General features: G+C 36.5%; 1 protein-coding gene across 1 annotated transcript in view; it reads left to right on the forward strand.

Annotated features, from left to right (window-relative positions):
• The window catches only part of AKAP6 (A-kinase anchoring protein 6), a 236,437-nt gene that overhangs the window by 163,376 nt on the left and 53,059 nt on the right, over positions 1 to 20,002 (forward strand). The window contains 1 exon segment of the mRNA XM_009290373.1: positions 18,161 to 18,307. Coding sequence (XP_009288648.1) covers positions 18,161 to 18,307 — 147 coding nt within the window.

Raw genomic sequence — 20,002 nt, forward strand, 5'->3', positions numbered from 1 at the left:
GTGAAGGAAGGTTTCAGAAACAAAATTGCCTTCTGTGGTCAAACGTGCAAACTGCCATTATCTGTCCCATCCTCAGCCATGTCTAGCTATTTCCTCACTTCAGCTGGAACTAGCGCTTGTCCAGGAAATCATCTAGTAAAAGAACAGGCCCCCACAAAAAAAGTTTTTGGCCAAATCTGGACCAGCTCTCCACACAGCTACAGTGGCAAGCTCAAGGGAGGGCACAGGCGTTTACAGCTAGGAGGGAAAAATCCTACATCATCCCACTTGACAGAAGGACAGTCCAGTCTTTCACAGAGGTGAACAACCGTTTTTACAAATTTTTTGCACACTTGGCAAAAGCCTATGGATTTTTGCCATGGTCAATACAAAGTGACTCAAACAAAAAATTTAACGGACCAAGGGCAAATAAAAGAGGGAAGGGGCGGAGGAAAAAAAGATAGTAGTCCTTAAATAGTAAGACTATTTCAAGGGACTGAGCTATGGTCTTCCATTTCAAAGAAGTGGGGTATCCCCATTACAGAATTGCAGACCTTTAGGAGAATCTCCTGGTGATACAGAGCTCCTGTAGCAGCTCCTCTACCGTTCTTCCCTGCACCATGGTAGAAGTAGTGAATAAGTGTAAGGGTAAGTAAGAATGAAAATAGCGTTCCTTCCAGCAGAGATCCCCAGAGAGCCCTGGTTTCTGAAATCAGTGAAACTAGGAATTTGTCTTGCCCAGAAGCAACAGCACATCTTGCTCTCTTCACATGCACAATGCACTTGTCTTCCAGGAAAGGTAATGTACCACGAGTTATCTCATGGGCAGTATCTCACCTTTAAGACACCACCTGCTGCCTCCAGCTGCAGACAGACCCACAGCCCACCTTTTCTATAAACTCAATTCAAGTGCTGGATGTATCTCTACAAAATAATGAACAGTACTGAGGCCTCCATAAAAACAGATGAACATAGTTAGGAACTTAGTATAGATGCAAAGCCAAGAGAATATAGTTATTTAAAGACACATATCTTCATTTAGTTCAGCTGTCTGTAAGATACACATCTATATAGATGTATTTTGACTAACAGCACAAATGCTAAATAAGTGAGCTTTGCTATTCCTGGCACATTTCAAAGTTACTCAGAATATTAAAATGTTAAGCAATAAAATGTGTATTTCATGGAAAATGTTTCTGTTTGGCTCACATTAATTAAAATTCAACTCTTCCTTTTAGAAGCTAGATTAAAAGGGAGGTAGAATATTGCTGGCCAACTGCAACAGGCAACAGCAAGCAGAATTGCTTATTGGAGGGGATAGGTGGGATATATGTGAGGAGGTTTTTGCTTCTCTTTTAAAAACCATGTGTCCCACAAGCTATTTCTTGGCTGCATGGCAGGGTATTCTCTCTCTGTGGACTAACCATTTCCACAGACAGTGCTCTTCATTGCCATGGTAAACCAGCAGGTAGGAAATCCTGACCTTGGTGCTGAGGCATGCTCACCTGATGATAGCTAAAATTTTCTGGTTTGTCCCTGCATGTTTAAACAGTGAGGAAATATCTTTCCTGCACTTTACCCAAGTGAATTCATGCCAGAAAATGAATCTTCTACCAATTTCCCCTGTTTCCTTCCCTTCAAACCAGTCACTAGAAATATACTACTATAATAACTTGCACATCATTTAAAAGCTGTTATGCTCATGGGTGCCTATATGTGTTCTGAACATCTTTTCAATGTCTGGGTAACCTCCAAACAGGGAGACCTAGAGTGATGGGAGATCTGATGGTTGAGGCATTTGGTTTCATTAAAATCGGTATAGACCATTTGGATCATGCGTATGATTTGTTTGCAAATTTAACGTAGAGTCTTATGAGAAAAGGCTTTTACATTGATATTTATGGTTTTATAAGGCTAAAAATAGCACAGAACACCCACCATTTCCAGTCACATGCATACTACTCTGCGCTCTGGCACTTTCTAAATTCTTCCCTCCTGAAGCATATGGTCCCTTAAAGTCCAGGTTCTTCAGAGACTGCTGCATCTTTGAATTCTTTTTGTAGCTGTATCTTTTAGCTTTCTGACTTAATCTGCCAGGGCCAGAATTTGCCACTCTAGTGCTACAGATTTTAACACCAGCAGATTCTGACTGACTAAATCTCAAAACCAGGCACTCTCCCATATTCTGATCCCTGGTTGTCAGGTCATCCAACAGTTGAGGATCTTTCTGAAGTTTTGACCTTACCTCATCTGTTCAGGCATCTCAGCTACTTGTCACTAGTCAGCAGTGACCTTACAATTCATATCCACTTCTTTTGTGAGTCTGAATGTACAGCATCAACAATAGCTTGCACTGATGTCTGTTGCCATTGCTTTGTATGGCTACAAGATATTTGGATCCAGGTCTGTGGGCATAGTAGTCTTAGTTCCTACATCCTTTTAAGTAGTGCTGGCCAACATATTTTTGTGTACCCCGTGTTCAATCTTTCCAGGGAAGCTCCTGGAAAACTTACTTTTTGTTTAAATCCAGATTCTCTTCTGGTCTTTCCTAGGGAGCTGAGGGGTATAGTGTGATAGTCTGACCTGTTATGGAACCTCACTTTATAAAGTGGCATGGAAAAGCCTAGGAACTTAGCTACTGTTCATTTTTAACACAAGAAAACATTACTCAGTCAACCTTGGTATCCTGCCTCAAGCAGTGACCACTCCTGGAAAAGCTAAGCTAAGAAGAAACACTCATTTTTATATATACTTACATTAGTTCCCATAGACTTTAGTTGATGGGGTTTTATGCATTTCTTTCATGTTTATCTTTTCTTTGTATGGGCCTCTAATTTTGTGTTCGTTTAAAATGGATAATTAGCTGATTTGACCACCAGGTGGCCTACTACACTGTGTTGTTAGCATATGCCCTAACTCACGTCCTGAGAAGGGTGTACAATAATATTTATTAAAACTTCTGTTGTTAGATGGTGTTATTCCGTGAGTGCAAGTGTGGCATTTGTAATCTTAACTTGGTCTTTTTTGTTGTACCAATGAAATGTAAATGTATTCATACTAGTGGGACTTTTTCAAGGCTATGAAATATTGCAAAATTAAAAACATATATAATGTCTGCAAGTGTGATTTGTAATCTTAACTTGGTCTTTTTTGTTGTACCAATGAAATGTAAATGTATTCATACTCTAGGGACTTTTTCAAGGCTATGAAATATTGCAAAATTAAAAACATATATAATGTCCTTAAAGATTTTTGCATGGTTTAAATATTCAAACCTTTTTCTTAAGTGCTTAATGGCTTTACCAAAGGACAGTTAACTTCTACCTCTGCCATTTCTTCCACACTTTATTAAAGAGGCAAAGAATAAAATCAATGCAATGACAATTCTTCAAACATCAGTACCAAATGCCAATCACCAATGAGCTGGAAAAATTACCTTTAATAGGGTTAATGTAGTGCTAGTGTAGTCGCTTAATGTACGAAAGCTCTGTGGCCTGTCCTAAAATATGTATTCATTACTTTAATTTCTTTAAACTTCAGTTCTATAGCAACATATTATACCTCTAGCATAATAGCTAACAAAATGACCTAAAATAGTTGACTCAGATGTAGATTTGAAAAAGTAACCTAGTACTGTTAGAAGCATGGAGTATTCAACAAGGTATACTTTTTTTTGTTTTTAGAATTGTCACTAATTATAAAATGATTGTTAAGCTGGGAAGTACAGCCACTTAAACTATGAAGTGAAACCACTTCATGTCATTGAAGTGCAGATACCATTCACAAAGGTTCTGTCACCATAAAAATCAGAGTCACTTATTTTTCCTGATACTCTCAGTAGAATATATTCCTTTGAAAATCCGAAAAACACAGAATAAGCAATGGGATCTCATTCTTTCTCCCTCATCCTTTTCTCAGTTTCTTTCTTACAGTTTTCCATCTTCATTTGGAATTACTGAATTCCCTACATATACAGCATAGTATAACAAATATCTATTAACTAGGCAGACAACAGTTGAAGTTGAAGACATCGATACACATTACTTTAAGCATATATCTTGTCTTAATGGGCACAGATCCTTCCAATTTGTACTTGAACTGCCAGACAGCTATCATGGCATGCATGGTTACCAGGATAGGCTTTCCACAAAGCAGGACCAGAATGTCTTGAAAGAATGCCAGAAAGACAAAAGTTCACATCTTTCCTAGTGTTCTCTATAGCTGAAGTAGATTCAAAATATCCTGAATTTGCTTCATATTACTTCACTTCTGGTTTTGTGTCCTGATATTTCCTGCTACTGCAGTCCTTTGAAGCATTTCTTTCCTTCTCAGATATATGCATATCTTTTCCAATTTTCAAGACGTGCCTTTTTCATCTTCCTTACGTAGAATTCAGACATTAAAATAGCAATAACTTACCAGTCTCTAAATCCACTGACATTGCAAGTATTATATAGATTTGAATATTGATGCTATAGTCACCAGTTTATCAGTCTGCTTAAAGCACAGAGATTAGCATTTCATCGAGGCAACATAAGTCAACACAAACTTCTGGGGTGTTTTTCTAAAATCCATTTCTACGGTTTCATCGCAGTATCTTTACAGAACTATTCTTTTTTTAATTGCTGAAAGACAGGTTCTATTAACATACAGGCGTTATGCTGTGTGCTGGTTTCAGAGAAGCTCATTACAAAATGCTAAACACAAAGGGCCAGATTCCCTGGTCTGTCAAGATCACTTCACATTCAACTTTACAATTTCCAAAGTGAATCTAGAGCAGTCGGCGGTATGCACTAGAAAATAGTCTCCTTGTGGGTGAAATTCTCATTGATATCATCCACTTCATCTGCTACTATGGTCTTTTTCTCCTGCTCCCCATCATCCTTTCCAGCATGAATAGAAGCAGAAAAAAAAAATCTATAAGTGAACCAGGAAAGCCTAACAAGTAAAAGCCAAAATGTGAGTACAGGTGGTATTGTCCATAAGCACAAATTATTTTTCACTTATATCAGGGCCAAGTTATTGAAAATTGGCTTTCTGACAGCCCTAGGAAGAATCAAGCCTTAAGAATGTCCAGAGCATGTGTATCTGAGTTCACCAGCCTCTGCAAAAATTGTTCGGCTTCTCTATGTTTTGGTTCTATAAATTATAATCCCAGAAACACCAAACAGAGTTAACCCGAGATCAGTGCAAGTCATCTGGTTTCATGGTTGATTCTTGTAGTAACGTCATGCTTTCACAGACATTCAAGCTATTGGCAAAGGAATAAGAAGATAAAACATCTGGAAGTTAAAATTAAACAAATTCAACTAGAAACAAGCCATGCAGTTTCTAACAGTGAAGGAAGCTGGTTATTTATCATCTTACCAAAGAATGTTATGAATTTTCCATCATTCGCATCTTTAAATGAGGGCTGAATGCAATACCGAAAGATTTTCTCCAAGCCAGAAGGTTGAGAGCTTAATATAGGAAGAGAAGGTAAGCCTATGGCACATTTTATACAAGCGGTGAGGTTTGATTATGACAGTTTCTTGAACTTCAAATCTGTGAATCAGCCCAAGTTTTGTCAGAGAATATTTTGGCAGAATGCCATTAGAGATGAGAAGACGCTTTCAGCTTTCATCATGCCAGCAAATAAGAGTTCACATTTAGCAGCAGCATAAATCCTTGAAAACAGACACCTGAAATCAGGGAAAGAGAAAGAAACAGAGGAAAAGTTTCTTTTGTTTCTGTCTCGCTAGTTGTTCAGTAGACAAAATGAGTTCAGTGTCACTGTGGTCATGTATTTTTTTAAAGGTAACTATTAGTGTTGGTTCCTAAATGGCTTGTAGCAATCAAGATTTATTGAGTTTAGAGCTGGGGTATTTTCTACGACAACTAAGATGTATCATAAGTACAATAATTCTTTTTTTTTTTCAGTCTCGTGTGAAGCAAACAATGTTAAGTAGTTCTGAGCTCAACAATATATTCTGTTGGACAGAATGCTGGAGCGGATCTCAAAAGACTTGTGTTCCCACATCAGAGATCTTCCCTGACAACAGACATGGTGGCTGTCTGTATCCCAGTTCACCATTTTAAATTGAGAATAATGTTTCTCCACTTCACAGGACTGTTGCAAGTCTGCAACTGTTTGGAGCGTAGGAATGGCAAGCTTGAGCCTGCCTGCAAAAGGCTGCATTAGGGATACCCTTGCTGGTGGCCATTTGGAAAGAGGCTAAGTATCTCTCCTAGGCACAGCAGCTGTTGGAGATAGAGAAAGACTGGCTTTCAGCATGTGCTGGATTGTTTACTTTCCAACATTTCTGGGCAGAACTGAAGTTCAGAGTAACATCTCACTCCATCACATTGCATCATGGAATAACAGAGTGCATATTTCTGTTCCTGGTGGTTCATGATCACACTTCACATATTCCTCGGAAGCTACAAGGCTCTTAAAGAACAAACCCAATGTCACATGCAGGTGGCCAGAAGCAGGATTTCTTTGTCTTTTTCCCTTTTCTTTTCCCGTTATATCTGTGATAGTTGCTCTCTTTTTTATTGCTTAGGTTTTGTCTGTCTTAAATGATTTAAAATATTAAAATACTGTTACATTCAGAAAGTTCATTTTTAGAAACTAACTCAGAGTCTTAATTTTCTAAAACTCCAAAGGTTAAAAAAAAATCATATACTTCATCATGTATGTTAGTTTTTAGAAACAATGGCCACACTGATATAGTCCTTTAAATATCGTTCAGCAAATATAGTGGTGTTGTTAAGTGGTCTAGAATTGAAATACATCTTGGAAGAAGTTTTTCCACCTTCAAGACAGTTTGGCTCTTGCTGAAGAAGCTGCTTGGGCATAGCATTATGCTGTTTTGATCACCAGTGAGGAAGAGAGAAAGCATCTGTGTTAAATACCCATAGGTCTGTCAGGGTGTTACCAGTCTCAGATATTCTGAAGAAGGCTAGTTGTTAGTTCTTGCTGTTCCAGTCACCTTTATACGCTTAGTTTGTTTAAGGGACTATTGAACTTCCTATCGATAAGGCAAAAAAATGATCACTGCTGTAGAATTTGCTATCAAAGCTGTTAATACTGTAAAAAATGAAATATTTTCTTCCATGTTAAAATAATTCAATGACATTTGTGAGGTGTACAACTTCTTGCCAACTCTTCTAATTTAAAACATTATCTGTTTGAGGAAAACATATGTTAGAAATTTTTAATTCAGTGATAGGAAAGGCACTAATGAAATATGCATGTATGAATTTTGTATTGCATAAGTTTCCTCTTTCTTGAAATATGATTAAAAGCCAAACATCTGGATTATGTTTAAAAAGCTTGCATTTCCAGTTTTCAGAGAGATTCAATCTATTTTGACACTGTACACTTAGCCTTAACATTTTCAGCATGCTGTTAACATTACTTGCTATTGTAAAAAAATAAGTTCAGGTTTAAACAAAGTTGGACTTCTCTTAATGCTAAAAATGTTTTCTGAAATAGCTGTTTCTGCGGCGTTCACACAGCCATAGTTTAGGCTGTATCAGCAGTTCCATTATAAATTTGCTCTTGAAAGCGGTTTGTAGTTGATCATAAAAATAACTTTTCAACTTGAGAGTATTTTTTCTTTTATTATAAAAGTATTATGTTTTTCCTAGAATAATATTAAAAATGAAATATTGAGTTCTTAAGAATTTATAAAATTCAATATAAAATGAGATTAGCCTACTGTTAACGCAGATAATGGCATTGGGATGCCAACTTTCTCCTTCTGTTTTAATAACATTAACGTGTACTGGAAAAGTGAATAGCTATTATCTGCTATGACTCTTGAAGGATTCAGTATATGTCTGTCTGGAGATGACAATAAGTAGTTAACTATATAACTTTCTTTTCAACTTGTTTTAACAATAGTTTTGATGCAGTACGTTGTAATGGTATTGCTATAAGAGGAATTACGGTGATTGCCAGTGTTTTAGATAGTCAGTGGAGATGTTTTAGCACTCCTAGTGGACCTGCTGCATGTGCCAACTTTGACATAACTCAAGGGAAATTATAAGGAACAAATCAAACAGCACATTATAAAAACTATTAGCTTTCACTTTACTTAATACAGTACAGGATGTGCATTTAAAATAAAAATGACATTTTTCATTGTAACTTTAGGGCAAATTGAGAAATCTGCTGTCAACACCCTTTCTGATCAGCACCTAGATGGGCCCTCAAACAGGTGCAAGTTCTGTTGTGTAGAAAAAAGTTCAAATACTTTAAAGATCATGTTGTTACCCTAGATACTACAGGTAACGAGAACTCTGATCTACATGTTCTGAGGTTAGAGACTAAGCAAGCTAGACACAGATTCTGTCTGGTTCTGTCTGGTCTTGACTTGAGGTCACTCAGCAGCCTGCAGAGATTGCAGGGCTATCACCACAGGCCAGGGATCATTTTCTTTTCTGACAGTTGACAAGGTCTAGTAGTGTGGATTACTAAAGCCACTGTGCCTCAAATGGCAGGTGTACTGATCTTTGTGGATTCTCCTGTTCTTTGGTGGAGACTTTGAGTTCTGCCTCTGTTGGTCTGTGGAACTTAGATTTCCATTTGGCTCTTTTTGCAGTGGGGAACCTCTTCTCACATGAAACAGTAGAGCAAATAGGTAAGAAGAAGGATCCAGAGATATTCTACCCTCAAACATATCCCAGTAGGTATTGCTAGAAGAGAGGATAATTTATTTGTCGATTTTCAGTCAGACTTCACTCACGGGAGGCTATTACTGACCGCCATTAGCATTCCGGCTGAGTAACAATGGAGTAAGGACTTCAGAAGAGCCAGTCTGTGAAAGATAAATGCGCAGGAACATCCATTTCAAAATAGAATGATGCCTGTAACACATAGCCTGACAATAGTCGGTGCATTTGGAATTAAATCTTTGTGTAGAGGAGTTCCAATTTTATGTTTCATGCATAGTGCAGAAGCAGGCACAGCTTAGCAGAAGGAGGATAACAGGTTATAAATTACTTTTTTTGATTATCTTCTTCAAAAAATCTCCATAATCTTACATTGTTGTATCTTATTTTGTAAAAATGTAAATGTAAAAATGTAGCTATATGAGATTTGGTACATGTAGGGTCAGCATTTCAGAATATCCAGCCGAGGATGGAGCTGCAACTCCACCTTTTTGTTTCCAGGCCAAACAGTTTTCCTGCCATCAAATATGTTTTCCGCTCAGTAATGGGCTAACTGCAGCCTACAGCAGTATTTCAGAATCTCCCTTACTCTATGTTTTTTTCCTCAATAAATATACCTGAGCCCTAAGCCAAACGTATAGTAGTTATTAATTCCTGAAGAGCACTATTTTTTATTTATTTAATATCAGTTAGTCTCCAGACAACTAAGTAAATGTAAATTAAACTAAATCCACATTTGATACGTTAAGCATGTCTGTAGGTTGCATCTGTATTAGTCTGTGCCAAAAGTCACACCTCTGGTGCAAGGTGTGAAAAAAACCTCAAAGCTCTAACAGCATTGTTGCAAGCAATACAAGACGAATCTCGGAAACTCCTTCCCATATCAGCCAAAGATCCCAGTAAAACACGTAGTTTACGAGATCGATAGATTGTTATAACACGAAGTACGCCAGCTCTGTGGCCTTACCTGAACTGCGCTATAACCTGTATTGTGGGACCACGTTCTATCATCATCTGCCAGGGTTTGTCTTTATTTGTAGGTGGGCGACAGTTTCTAGATCTAGCGGAATCTCATGCACCTGATACTGGATTGCCCTTGCTATACAAATTCAAACTGCTGTATTTTGGCTATATGTTCTTAGCAATTTAATTCTATTTAAAATCTGGTTAATAGTGTAGTAAATAACTGGTATTGCTACAAAATTGCATTCTGAAGGTAATGGGATTGAATTTCAACACAAGTTGACACTCAATTAAAATTTCCATATATCTAGTGAATTAGCCAGTTCTTGGCTGCTATATTAAGGTGGATGTCTTCCTGCTTAACTGCACACTGAGCAAGACAGGCAAAACGCATAATAAAGCCAAATCAAGACTTAACATACCAACTCAAATTTTTATTGTTTGTATCAAGTAGTAAGCTTGCAGAACAAACTCAGGGATGTGGATTAAAAAAAATTTAAATAATCAGTATTTAAACAAAATTCCTCTATATTTAGAGTAATGAAGCTGAAAAAAAAAGAGAAACCCTTAAAACTTCTTACTGAATTACTGCCATCAGCCAGTAGATCCATGGGGCTTGTTCGGCTAAAAGCCACAACAGACTTTGTAATGCAATGATGTAATCTTGGCTTTGTGTCATTTATATTCAACCTAAAAAAACAATTTTCCTGAATAGACAGGCTGACAACAATATTGTTCAGTGTTGGTTTTTATTTGGATTGTTTCCAAATGGTTCATATGCCTCCACAGCAACACCCCATGCCCGCTTAAGTTTTTACTCTGAATTCCGAAGTTTCCCCTTTTTCCTCGCATTTTATTTTGCATTTAAAGTCCCAGTTATGTTTGTGAAACTAACCAGGTCGGCCACAAAATTAGGATGTATCTTGCAGAGTGCATTCATTTTACTTTTTGCATATTTTTCCCGAGGTCATGTCAAGGTTAGTTTGAATTCCATCCTACATTAAGACTTCTTTCACAGCTATTTAGCTCTGCAGCCTACTCCCCGCTGGGGTCTGCCCCTTGGGCACGTCAAAGCTTCAGACCTGACAAATCACACACAGATGAAGCTGTACAGTTTTTTAAACAGTTTCATCAGTAACGTGGGTTGGGGTTTTTTTTGCCTTTACACTATACTTCCCCCCTCCCCTCCCCCTTGGAGTTTATTCTCTGAATTGCAGTATCCTGAAGACTGATTTCCTTATGGAAAATTCCCTTGCACAGGCAAGTTGTAAAATAGAAACGGCATTGTACAGTATGTGCCACTCACAGCCTCCCAGAAACTGAAAGTACTGCAGATCCTCTTAATTAGTAACAAGCTATAGCTCCTTGTCTTATAACTGTAATTGTATTGTTAACATCTATTTGCACAGAAGAGCCTAAAACTATAAAGGCTGATACATATTCAAAATTTATCGTCCATATTGCAAACCCGTTAGTTATCCAGGAGAGCTGTTAGTTGTTCACAGGAATAAACTTCTGTCATCCTTGGGATTACGCAGATCAGTAAATGTTCATCGGTGTCAAGAAATGACGCTGTGCTTTAGCAGCAATCCTTATGGAACTCGGGAAATTTTAAGTGGGTGTATATGTGTATATATATAATTAGCTTCACAACTATATGCAGGGCTTTCACCACCTACATTCATGCACAGACACACCCCCCCATGTATATGTCGCTGCACAAAAACCGGCTTGAAGTGTATAACGCAGCTTGCAGGTGAAAATAAATTTTCTCAAATTCTTAGCCGTAGACTGCTATCTGTATTTCAGCATTTTGTGAAACTAATGGTGCAACACCATTTCCCGTTTAATTGATGAAGTTAAAATGCTTGGCTGCTAATGAGTGTATTAGCAAACAATATACCCTTAACAAGCTTAAGCAGCTCAGGATTTTAAAAAGCAGCTTACTGTCCTCCTCATTTTTATAAGACAAAATGTACTGCCTTCTACGAATTGCTTGATCGACTGATGAAGTACTATAATTATAGTTGTATTGCAGTTTTGACAAAGCCACAATAACAGATTGTAGTTTAGTCCCCACTCTAGGCACACAACTCTTTGCATTACAAAACCCAGTTTTACTGGTCTAATTCTTACTGAGAACAAAAGGCACCTGGAGATGTTAACTATATACTAAAAGAAAACTTGGAATCTAGGAAATAATAATATTGAAGCATGACTTTTCTTCTCACAGTTCGTTCATTGGGAATGGTATCTAATGAAGAGTTGTCTAAAGGCTTGCTTGTTTGGAACTAATTAAAGACAGATATCCTAAATAGAAAAAGGATCATGGGAATTACATTAGGTGTCTGGAGACTTGTTATTCTTCTGGTACTCTGAGTAGATTGTGGAAGTTGTTAGGGATTGAAGAAATAAGGCAAGCTAATAAAAAGTTCTATTTTTCTGGTTATTGGCCAACTATTGTATTTTTGTTTGCAAGAAGATTTGTGCCAACAGGCTAGGGGCTTGAATAAAACATTTAAACATTTGTGCATTAACACATTATGGTGAAAAGAGAGTCTTGTGCTTTCACTCAGTGCATTTCAGCCTTCAATTAATGTGAAAGCACTACAATGCCTATGCAACTTCTCTTGCCTAGTGGTGCACCATTTATCATTGCAGTTTTACATTGACCTTGACACCCACTTCATTAGAATAAAGATTGTCTACCATTTAGGTTACATTGTTCCTCTGCACAGAGACCCCATGCAAATTTCTGTTCAGATAGAAGAGCTGTGAGCCTGTCAGAGGTCATCTGCATTAAATGATTGCAGCTATTTTCCAACTGCTTCTTTTCATTCTACTCAATTCAGGCTAGGAGGATCAATCAAGCCCTCTGCCTGAAACAGTGGGACTGCTGGGAATATAACTGGTTTTGGTAGTAGTGGATATGCCCTAAACAGTATTAAATATTTAATATAAATTCATTAAAGGGCATACAAAGTCTTCAAAAAGATATTACATTTATAGTAAAATTTAAAGGGTTGGGATCACCTTCCTTAAAAAAAAGGCAGAACAATGGGTACCGACTGCATAATTTTTTAATGTAGGCAAAATATAGTTCATGAAGTTACTTAATATTTCTTTCAATGTGTTTATTTCTCTAGCTGCCACAGAAAGGAATGCATAGCAGAAGTGTGATCCGCATTTGCTGCTTTCTGAAACAAAAAAGCAAGGTGTCTGCAGGGGTTTCAGACAAAAGTGCTAAGATTTGTTTTGTTTTACGGGCATGCACCCATACGCACATGCACTCTCACCCAAATACATATCGTACTATTGTGCTTATTTGTAGGGGGAAAAAAGCAAATGGAAATAAGTTAGCGCTCTCCTTCTTGAGTTTTCTGAGTGATATAATTGGAATTAAATTATTAATGGGAGATACTTAAAAAAGATTGTTTTATGATCTTCTATTAGAGAATTTGCAATTCATTTTAATATTTGTAGTTTGATTTATATTAAAGATAATGCAATCTATGTCCAATTAACAATACATAGCCAATGTAATATGATTTCCAGATCATGCAAATGGAATAAACTAGAAGAGGAAAAACTGATTCTTAACCTCAGATGTAATTTGCTGTGTGAGTTCTGGCAATTTTAAATGACATTGCACTTTTTAATTTTTCCAAAGGCTCAGCAGCAAATTTTTTCCAATCAAGAAAGCCTATTATTAATTTACAAGGACAATTGTAGGAGTCTTTATAATTTCCCTGTGCAATTATTTGCCATAAATTGCTAATGGTGAAATACATGAAGTTTGCAAGAAACAGCAACTGCTATTTATCTAGACAGATCGCTCAGCCCAGATCTTGAACGTTGTCCAGAGGTTCTAGTGCTATTGACAGCGTAAGAAATATAACCGAGCTTCTGGACGGTTTCTAAAATGTTTCACACTGGTAGTACCAAAAAGGTAGAAGCATTAAGAGCTATTGTGAAGGGTAGGCTGGCCTCTAGCAGATTCCTTCACTTTGCTTGTATACAGCTAAGCTTTGGACCCTGGACTTTGGAATAAAAAGAGTCTTTGTTCATCACTGAATGGCATTAGGCATGGGCTTCCTAAGGGGCCACCATGAAGCCTAGCATGAAGAGTGCAAACATTATCCAGAAAGCAAAGTGAGGATGTGTGTGAAGAGATGATGGACAAATACCGCTATATGTGCGTTGCTATATGTTTATATATATTTATATTACATATTTGGTGACTTCGCTTGCAGAGTATTCTTTACTCAATTTTATGCATGCAGTGTATTTTGCAAATGTGTGCCAACGCTGACTATGCATGCACATAGAGACACTGAACATGCATGTGTATGTATTTGTGTCTGCAGCAGTCAAAACACCCCGAAAGCAAGTTTTTAAAATTTAAAGATCCAGTCCAGGTCACTCAGTTCTGATCTCAGTTGTGTATCATACAGTGCCATTCGAATGAAGATACTTTGTTAGTATGTGAATGATGGAATGCAGAACATCTACAAATAGCACACCCTTATTCCAATAATGGAGAAAGTTCACTGGCTTAATTCTTCTGTACTTCGTAGCCATAGCTCCACTGTGTGTTCAGTATGTCTAGTCTCTTTTCACTATAACCAACAGAAGCACCATACAAAAGTCTTACAATGGATGTCTTAATCTCTCTCTGTGCTTTTAGAGCATTATTTTGAATTCCATCATGCAGGCTTTTTTTTTCTTTCCTCTTCTGAAGTTTTATTACAACAACAGAATTCCCAGGGAGCTTTAGGGGCAAGGTTCGCATAATATTGCCCTAAAGTTTTGCTCGAGGGGTGGAATCCGCACCCCAGTCCTGATCATCTTTTTGTGGTGTTTCTCCCTCTGAAAGATGCCGTGCGCAGTCTTACCGAGTTGTTAACTGTGTACAGATTTTTTTTTATTGTTTACCAGACAGTGCACATCTACGAACCTTTCATGATGATTTCTTTCTCTGACCTCTCAGTGACTAGGCATCTTGTTCCTTAACACTGAGGGAGGCTGAAAAATGCTTGAGTTGCTCAATGTGTGCCTTCTATACCAGTTTCAAAATGGCTTATTCTTCTGGTTTCCATGGTGACAATTAACACTGTTACAAGGCATTGTTCCAGTCTCCATTTGGGCAGAATTTTCGGGTGTGATTTTTCACACAAAAAATGTTTTATATAATTTTTTAAAGGAAAAAAAAAAGAAAAAAAAAAGAAAAAAAAAAGAAAAAAAAAGCACAGTTTAGTATGAAGTGTCAAAAATGTGTCTCAATCAAGCCTGCCTGGATTTCTTAGAATATTTTTATCAGGGGAAGTAAGGTTTTAACTTGCTTTGTTTTGAAATTCAACTTCGTGTTGTTTAAATATTTTTGCCAAACTATTCACGGATAAATGCTACTGCCTTTTTTTAAACTCCACTATTTGTCCTTTGAGAAATATTGATCGTGTTGAGTGAGAAGGAATAAAAAGCCAAAATTCGTTAACTTACATAACAATGTTTTGGATTTCTTTTGAGTGGCTTCAGGAACACAAAACCAGCCATGCATGCACACAGCTAATCACGCTGTAAATATTTTGCAGTTTTTCCAGTATGTTGTTGTTTGGGGTTTTTTTTCCCAGTTTTTTAATATAATAGGTGTTGTGGGAAATTAAATATTACTTATTTATTTATTATTGTGGCTGGGGGGGGGGGGAGGGTACTTTAACTTTCTTAATCTTTTCTTAATCTCATTTTTGTCTATCAAACAGTAATCTATATCATAGCATCCACAGATTGTCACAATGGAGGAGCCTTTGCTCACTTAAAGCTGAGGAAAGAATGAATCTGAAGATTAAATTATCTTCTCACCACAGGATTAAGTAGTCCTACCAGACTAGGGTTGTGCAGCACTGATAGAGCCGGTAGCTAATTTTTCCATGCAACTGCTTAGAGTGTAGGAGTTTAATGGATTAAAAAATAGCATTAGCAATAGCATCTCGTGCTATCAGTTCTCAAACTGTACCTCCTGTACATTAAGCTCTTCTCTTAACTTAAAATACACACTGCATGTTAAATATCCAGGAATGAAACAATACTGACTCTCAGTCACATACCAATACCTCTAATAATGAACTGAATTCTTTCATCATTTACAGTTACAGTATAATGCATTTTCTATCAATCAGCACTTTCATCATGCTTGTTTATACAGTAGGTTACACGATGACAAAGACAGAGCGTGTACATAAGATTTGGCTTTTTTTTTTTTTAATGTAATAACCTTTTGTAACATCTGTCACACTATTTGGATTATGCCGCACTGAATTATTTTATCTAGTCCAAAATTAAATGAAACGTCTTCTATGTTAACAAGAGCATTGTAGTTATGAAACATGCAATGTATTTTATTTCTTCATCAGTCCTGCGCTGTCCAGGAACATATCCAGCCCCAGTCCAGGCAGCAGCAACTGCCAGCCTAGAACAGGTGACGAGTATTAACTAGCTGTGCCTGCACCAGTGTCACACAGCTAGAGGACTCCCTCAGTCTATTAATTCACTTGACAAAAGAAAGGGAGTAGCACGAACTGGATTTCAGTGCCTAGCAAATTGGACTCTGGATTCCCCTTGATATTACATGTACTTATGGAAATAATTATGCAAATCCTTTTCAGCTATATCATCTTTAAATAGAAATCAGATTACATAAAGAAGATTGTAATCTCCTCCAGTAACCATTCTAGCTGAAAAGGCAATAATACAGGACCAAGAAGCATACTTGTTGAACATTTTAGTCCAATAAAATGGTGTTGCCTCTTGGCGGATCCAGTTCCCTCCTGCCAAACCTGGTTGATACCTACTATTGTACATTTCTGAAACCTTAGCCGCAGTACACCAAGTATCAAAAGGCAAGTTCTTTATAAACAATTCCTTGTTTTTTACTATGCATATTCATGTAATTTTGGATACGCAGACACCTGATCAGTGTTCATTAATAATGACAAATGGTTTAAATCACCTCATTTAAAACATTTGCTCTATGATCCACAAATGACTAATATTTGCTGAAGTTTACATAATACAAATGATGTGCATGTGTTGTGTAAATGAGAGATTAAAATATGAAACTAACAATATGCAAACATATGCATGGAAATGCTGAGGACCTGTTAGCTGAAACAGTGATTTCACACCTTTATTATTTTCTTTAAGCTGTCTCCAATTGTATTTTTGCTTTGTTTTCCTACAGAGCATGTTCTTGGATCTGGCAAAGGCACCCATGTTTTAAACATTCCTTATTCTAGTTTAATTTTTTATACTTAGCCCAGTTATTAACATTTTCAGTATGAGCTGCTATAGCAGTTTTCTTGGCTGAATATAAAGCAAAGAAAGCTTAATGTTTAGGATGCAATTTGCTAATAGCTATGCATAATTTATGTATGTCTTGTAAACACCTTTGTAAGAATATGTGCTGAACTCTCCTCTTTTAGTAAAAGGTGCATTTTTGGCCATACCAGAAGTTCTAGTTCAATGAGTGTTTTATACCTAAGAGGGAGAGGGAATTAGCTTAACTATATGTAAGGTATGTATATGAGTGGATGCCTGTGTGTTGAATTTTATTTTTTGATTTACTGTACCAGCTACTAAAACATAATTAATCACTATAGTAGCTATTACATTTAATACTTAAATAATGTTTTCAGAGAAAACAGGTTTTAAATAGATTTATTTGCCAATGTGTCTGTAGATTAGAATACATTTTTATAAAGTATATAAGTAATATACAGCTAAAATATTTAGAAAGTCATATTGAAGTAATTTTGAAAGAAGCTTCTGGTTTTATTCCTGTTTCCTCTGTCCTTTTTTTTTTTAACAGTAACTAACAGTGCAGGAAATGAAAGGTAGTTTCAGCTTGAAGAAACTATTGGACTGTATGAGCATTGTGGCTGTTCTCGTTTGTGTGCTATTTCACTGCTCCTGTTGGTTGATGCAATAAAAATCAAGTTAACTGGTATTGTGTTGTAAGGGAGTTATGTCTAATTGTTTTTTTAAGGTGAAACTCTCACGTTTTCACGTGTAATAACATTTCAGGCCCGTATACGAGACAGAATCCACAATGAGAGAGAGAAGAAATAAACTGTGCAGGAAACATAATTACGAAATTATTTCCTTGCTGGTTTTTTTTCAATGGAGAGCCTCAGTGTCACTTGCTGAAGTAACATATTTGAAAAATAAGATACCACTGACTTGAATGAGACAAAGGCAGATCAAGCTTCAGATGAGAGAGTGTTAGTGAATATTACTGTGCAAGTGAATATTGTGAGTGAGTGATTATTACTTTATGTAATCAATTGCTAACTGCCTGCATAGATACGTCACCCAGAAGGCTACGTGCTCCGTACCTAAATCTCTTATGATATGTCATGAGAAGGTTGTGTGCTTAAAAAAAAAAATAATTAAAAAATGGCATAGTGAGCATGATCATAACTGGGCACATAGAATTAAAGCTTGGTTTTTTATAGAGAAAACTCCTTACAGTAGCTAATATTATTTATTTTTTTCATTTTAGCGCTACAGTGTAGAAATGTCAATCAGGCACCCGAAAAAGATGGAACTGCTTAGTAAGGTTGAAGCTCTGAAGAAAAGTGGTGTTTTACTACCAAATGATCTCCTTGAAAAAGTGGATTCAATTAATGAAAAATGGGAACTGCTTGGGGTATGTATATTTTTATTACTGTTTGTGGGTTATGTGTACACATTTTTATTTGTTTGTGGGTTATGTGTACATTTTTGTGTGTTGAAGTACGCTGTCTGTCTGATTTCTAATTTGAGGCACAAATATCTCTCTCTTTCAATTCACCACGTACATTTCAAACAAGCTACTCATGCTATTATAAAAACTCCATAGTATTTTCCTCTTCTGTTGATTTTTTTCCCCTTGCTTGTGTCCTGTCTGACTTTAATAATTTTAGTTCTTTAATACATAAAAAATGTAAGTAAAATATGCCATGTATTACGGGTATGCACCAAGTCAACTATAATGCAGTATATCTGATATACACTGACTGTCATGCTTGAGTGAATGTTAATAGAATTTATTCTGAAGGTACATGTTAGAGACATCTACTGTTTAACTATTTACTATACCCTTAAGATGAAAAGTGGGGTTGTCACTGCATATTTCAGGTCACACTGATGGCTCAAAAACAAATATGCAGATTCAGTACAAATCTGAATACCTGAAGCTAAGAATACAGCCAGGATATGTTTCATGCTGCTGTATTCAGCTCACTTTTGACAAAAGCCAAAAAAGTTTCATGTAATTCATTTCACGCTATGATGGGCTGGGTCTCAGCCAAAGAGTGAGATACAAGAATCTGGCAAAAAAAGCAATATAGTGATTCTGTTACCCAGAGACCAGTGATGGCACCGTGCAGGAGACACTATTGTCCTATTGTTGTAAAACAGCTGAGAGAGAGAGAGGTCAAACTATATATTTTTCCATCCACTTCTCTCCTTAATTGCCTTCACTTCAAATCAAGGGTAAGATAAATTTATAAATTACTTTAAATGATTAATTATAGATGTGTGATATTAGCAATACAGTTACATTGCATAATTTTGCATGCTATTATCTTAGTTTAAAAAACATTTCTAATATATTACGAGTAAGCTATACATGCAACCTGCCAACAGCATTTAAAATACTGACTTGTGTCACTTTAGCTTATTTGGTAATGCAATAGCGATTTTACAGAGGGTGGGGCATTTTTAGTTCAGCACAGTTGTTTCTAATCGCTTGATTCTCTAAATGTGCAAATTGTCAGAAAATGTTAAAAGTTGCCTTATTACTAGTGAGCTTATTACTTTTTAATTTTAATCTGCAGCATCACCATGAGAATTTTAAACCTATTTGAACATTAATAAATTTACTGATAAAAATGGGACTTATTAACCTACTCTTTTACATCTGATCATGACAACTTGTATTCTCAAAATAATTTCAGTTGTAAGCCTTACCTTTATGACTTTCAATGTATTTAATCAGGTTAATTCAGTGGCACTGATTAGAGCTGGTAGCATATAAAACTATGAGATAAGTAACTGATCATAATTCTAAAAATCTAGAAAAACTGTCTTAAAAAAAAAATGAAGCCCTCCACTTCTCAGTACGTTAAAATCAAAATATACCTCTGGATTAAGTTTTGCCATTAATGTCAGCATTTACAGAAAAATAACATATAACTGTTACAGTTTTCCTGCTAAATGCAATTTCATGAATAATAAGCAGAGTTTGCTAGAGTTTTGTTTAATTTAATAAAAACCTCTGCAGAAACTAACGGCACTAGGCATACTGTTTTAATTGGCATGATTACGTTTTAATTGGCATGAAAAAAATTAAAGACAAAGA

Source organism: Aptenodytes forsteri, unplaced genomic scaffold, assembly GCF_000699145.1.
Source record: "Aptenodytes forsteri isolate BGI_AS27 unplaced genomic scaffold, ASM69914v1 Scaffold108, whole genome shotgun sequence".
Taxonomy (NCBI): Eukaryota; Metazoa; Chordata; class Aves; order Sphenisciformes; family Spheniscidae; genus Aptenodytes; species Aptenodytes forsteri.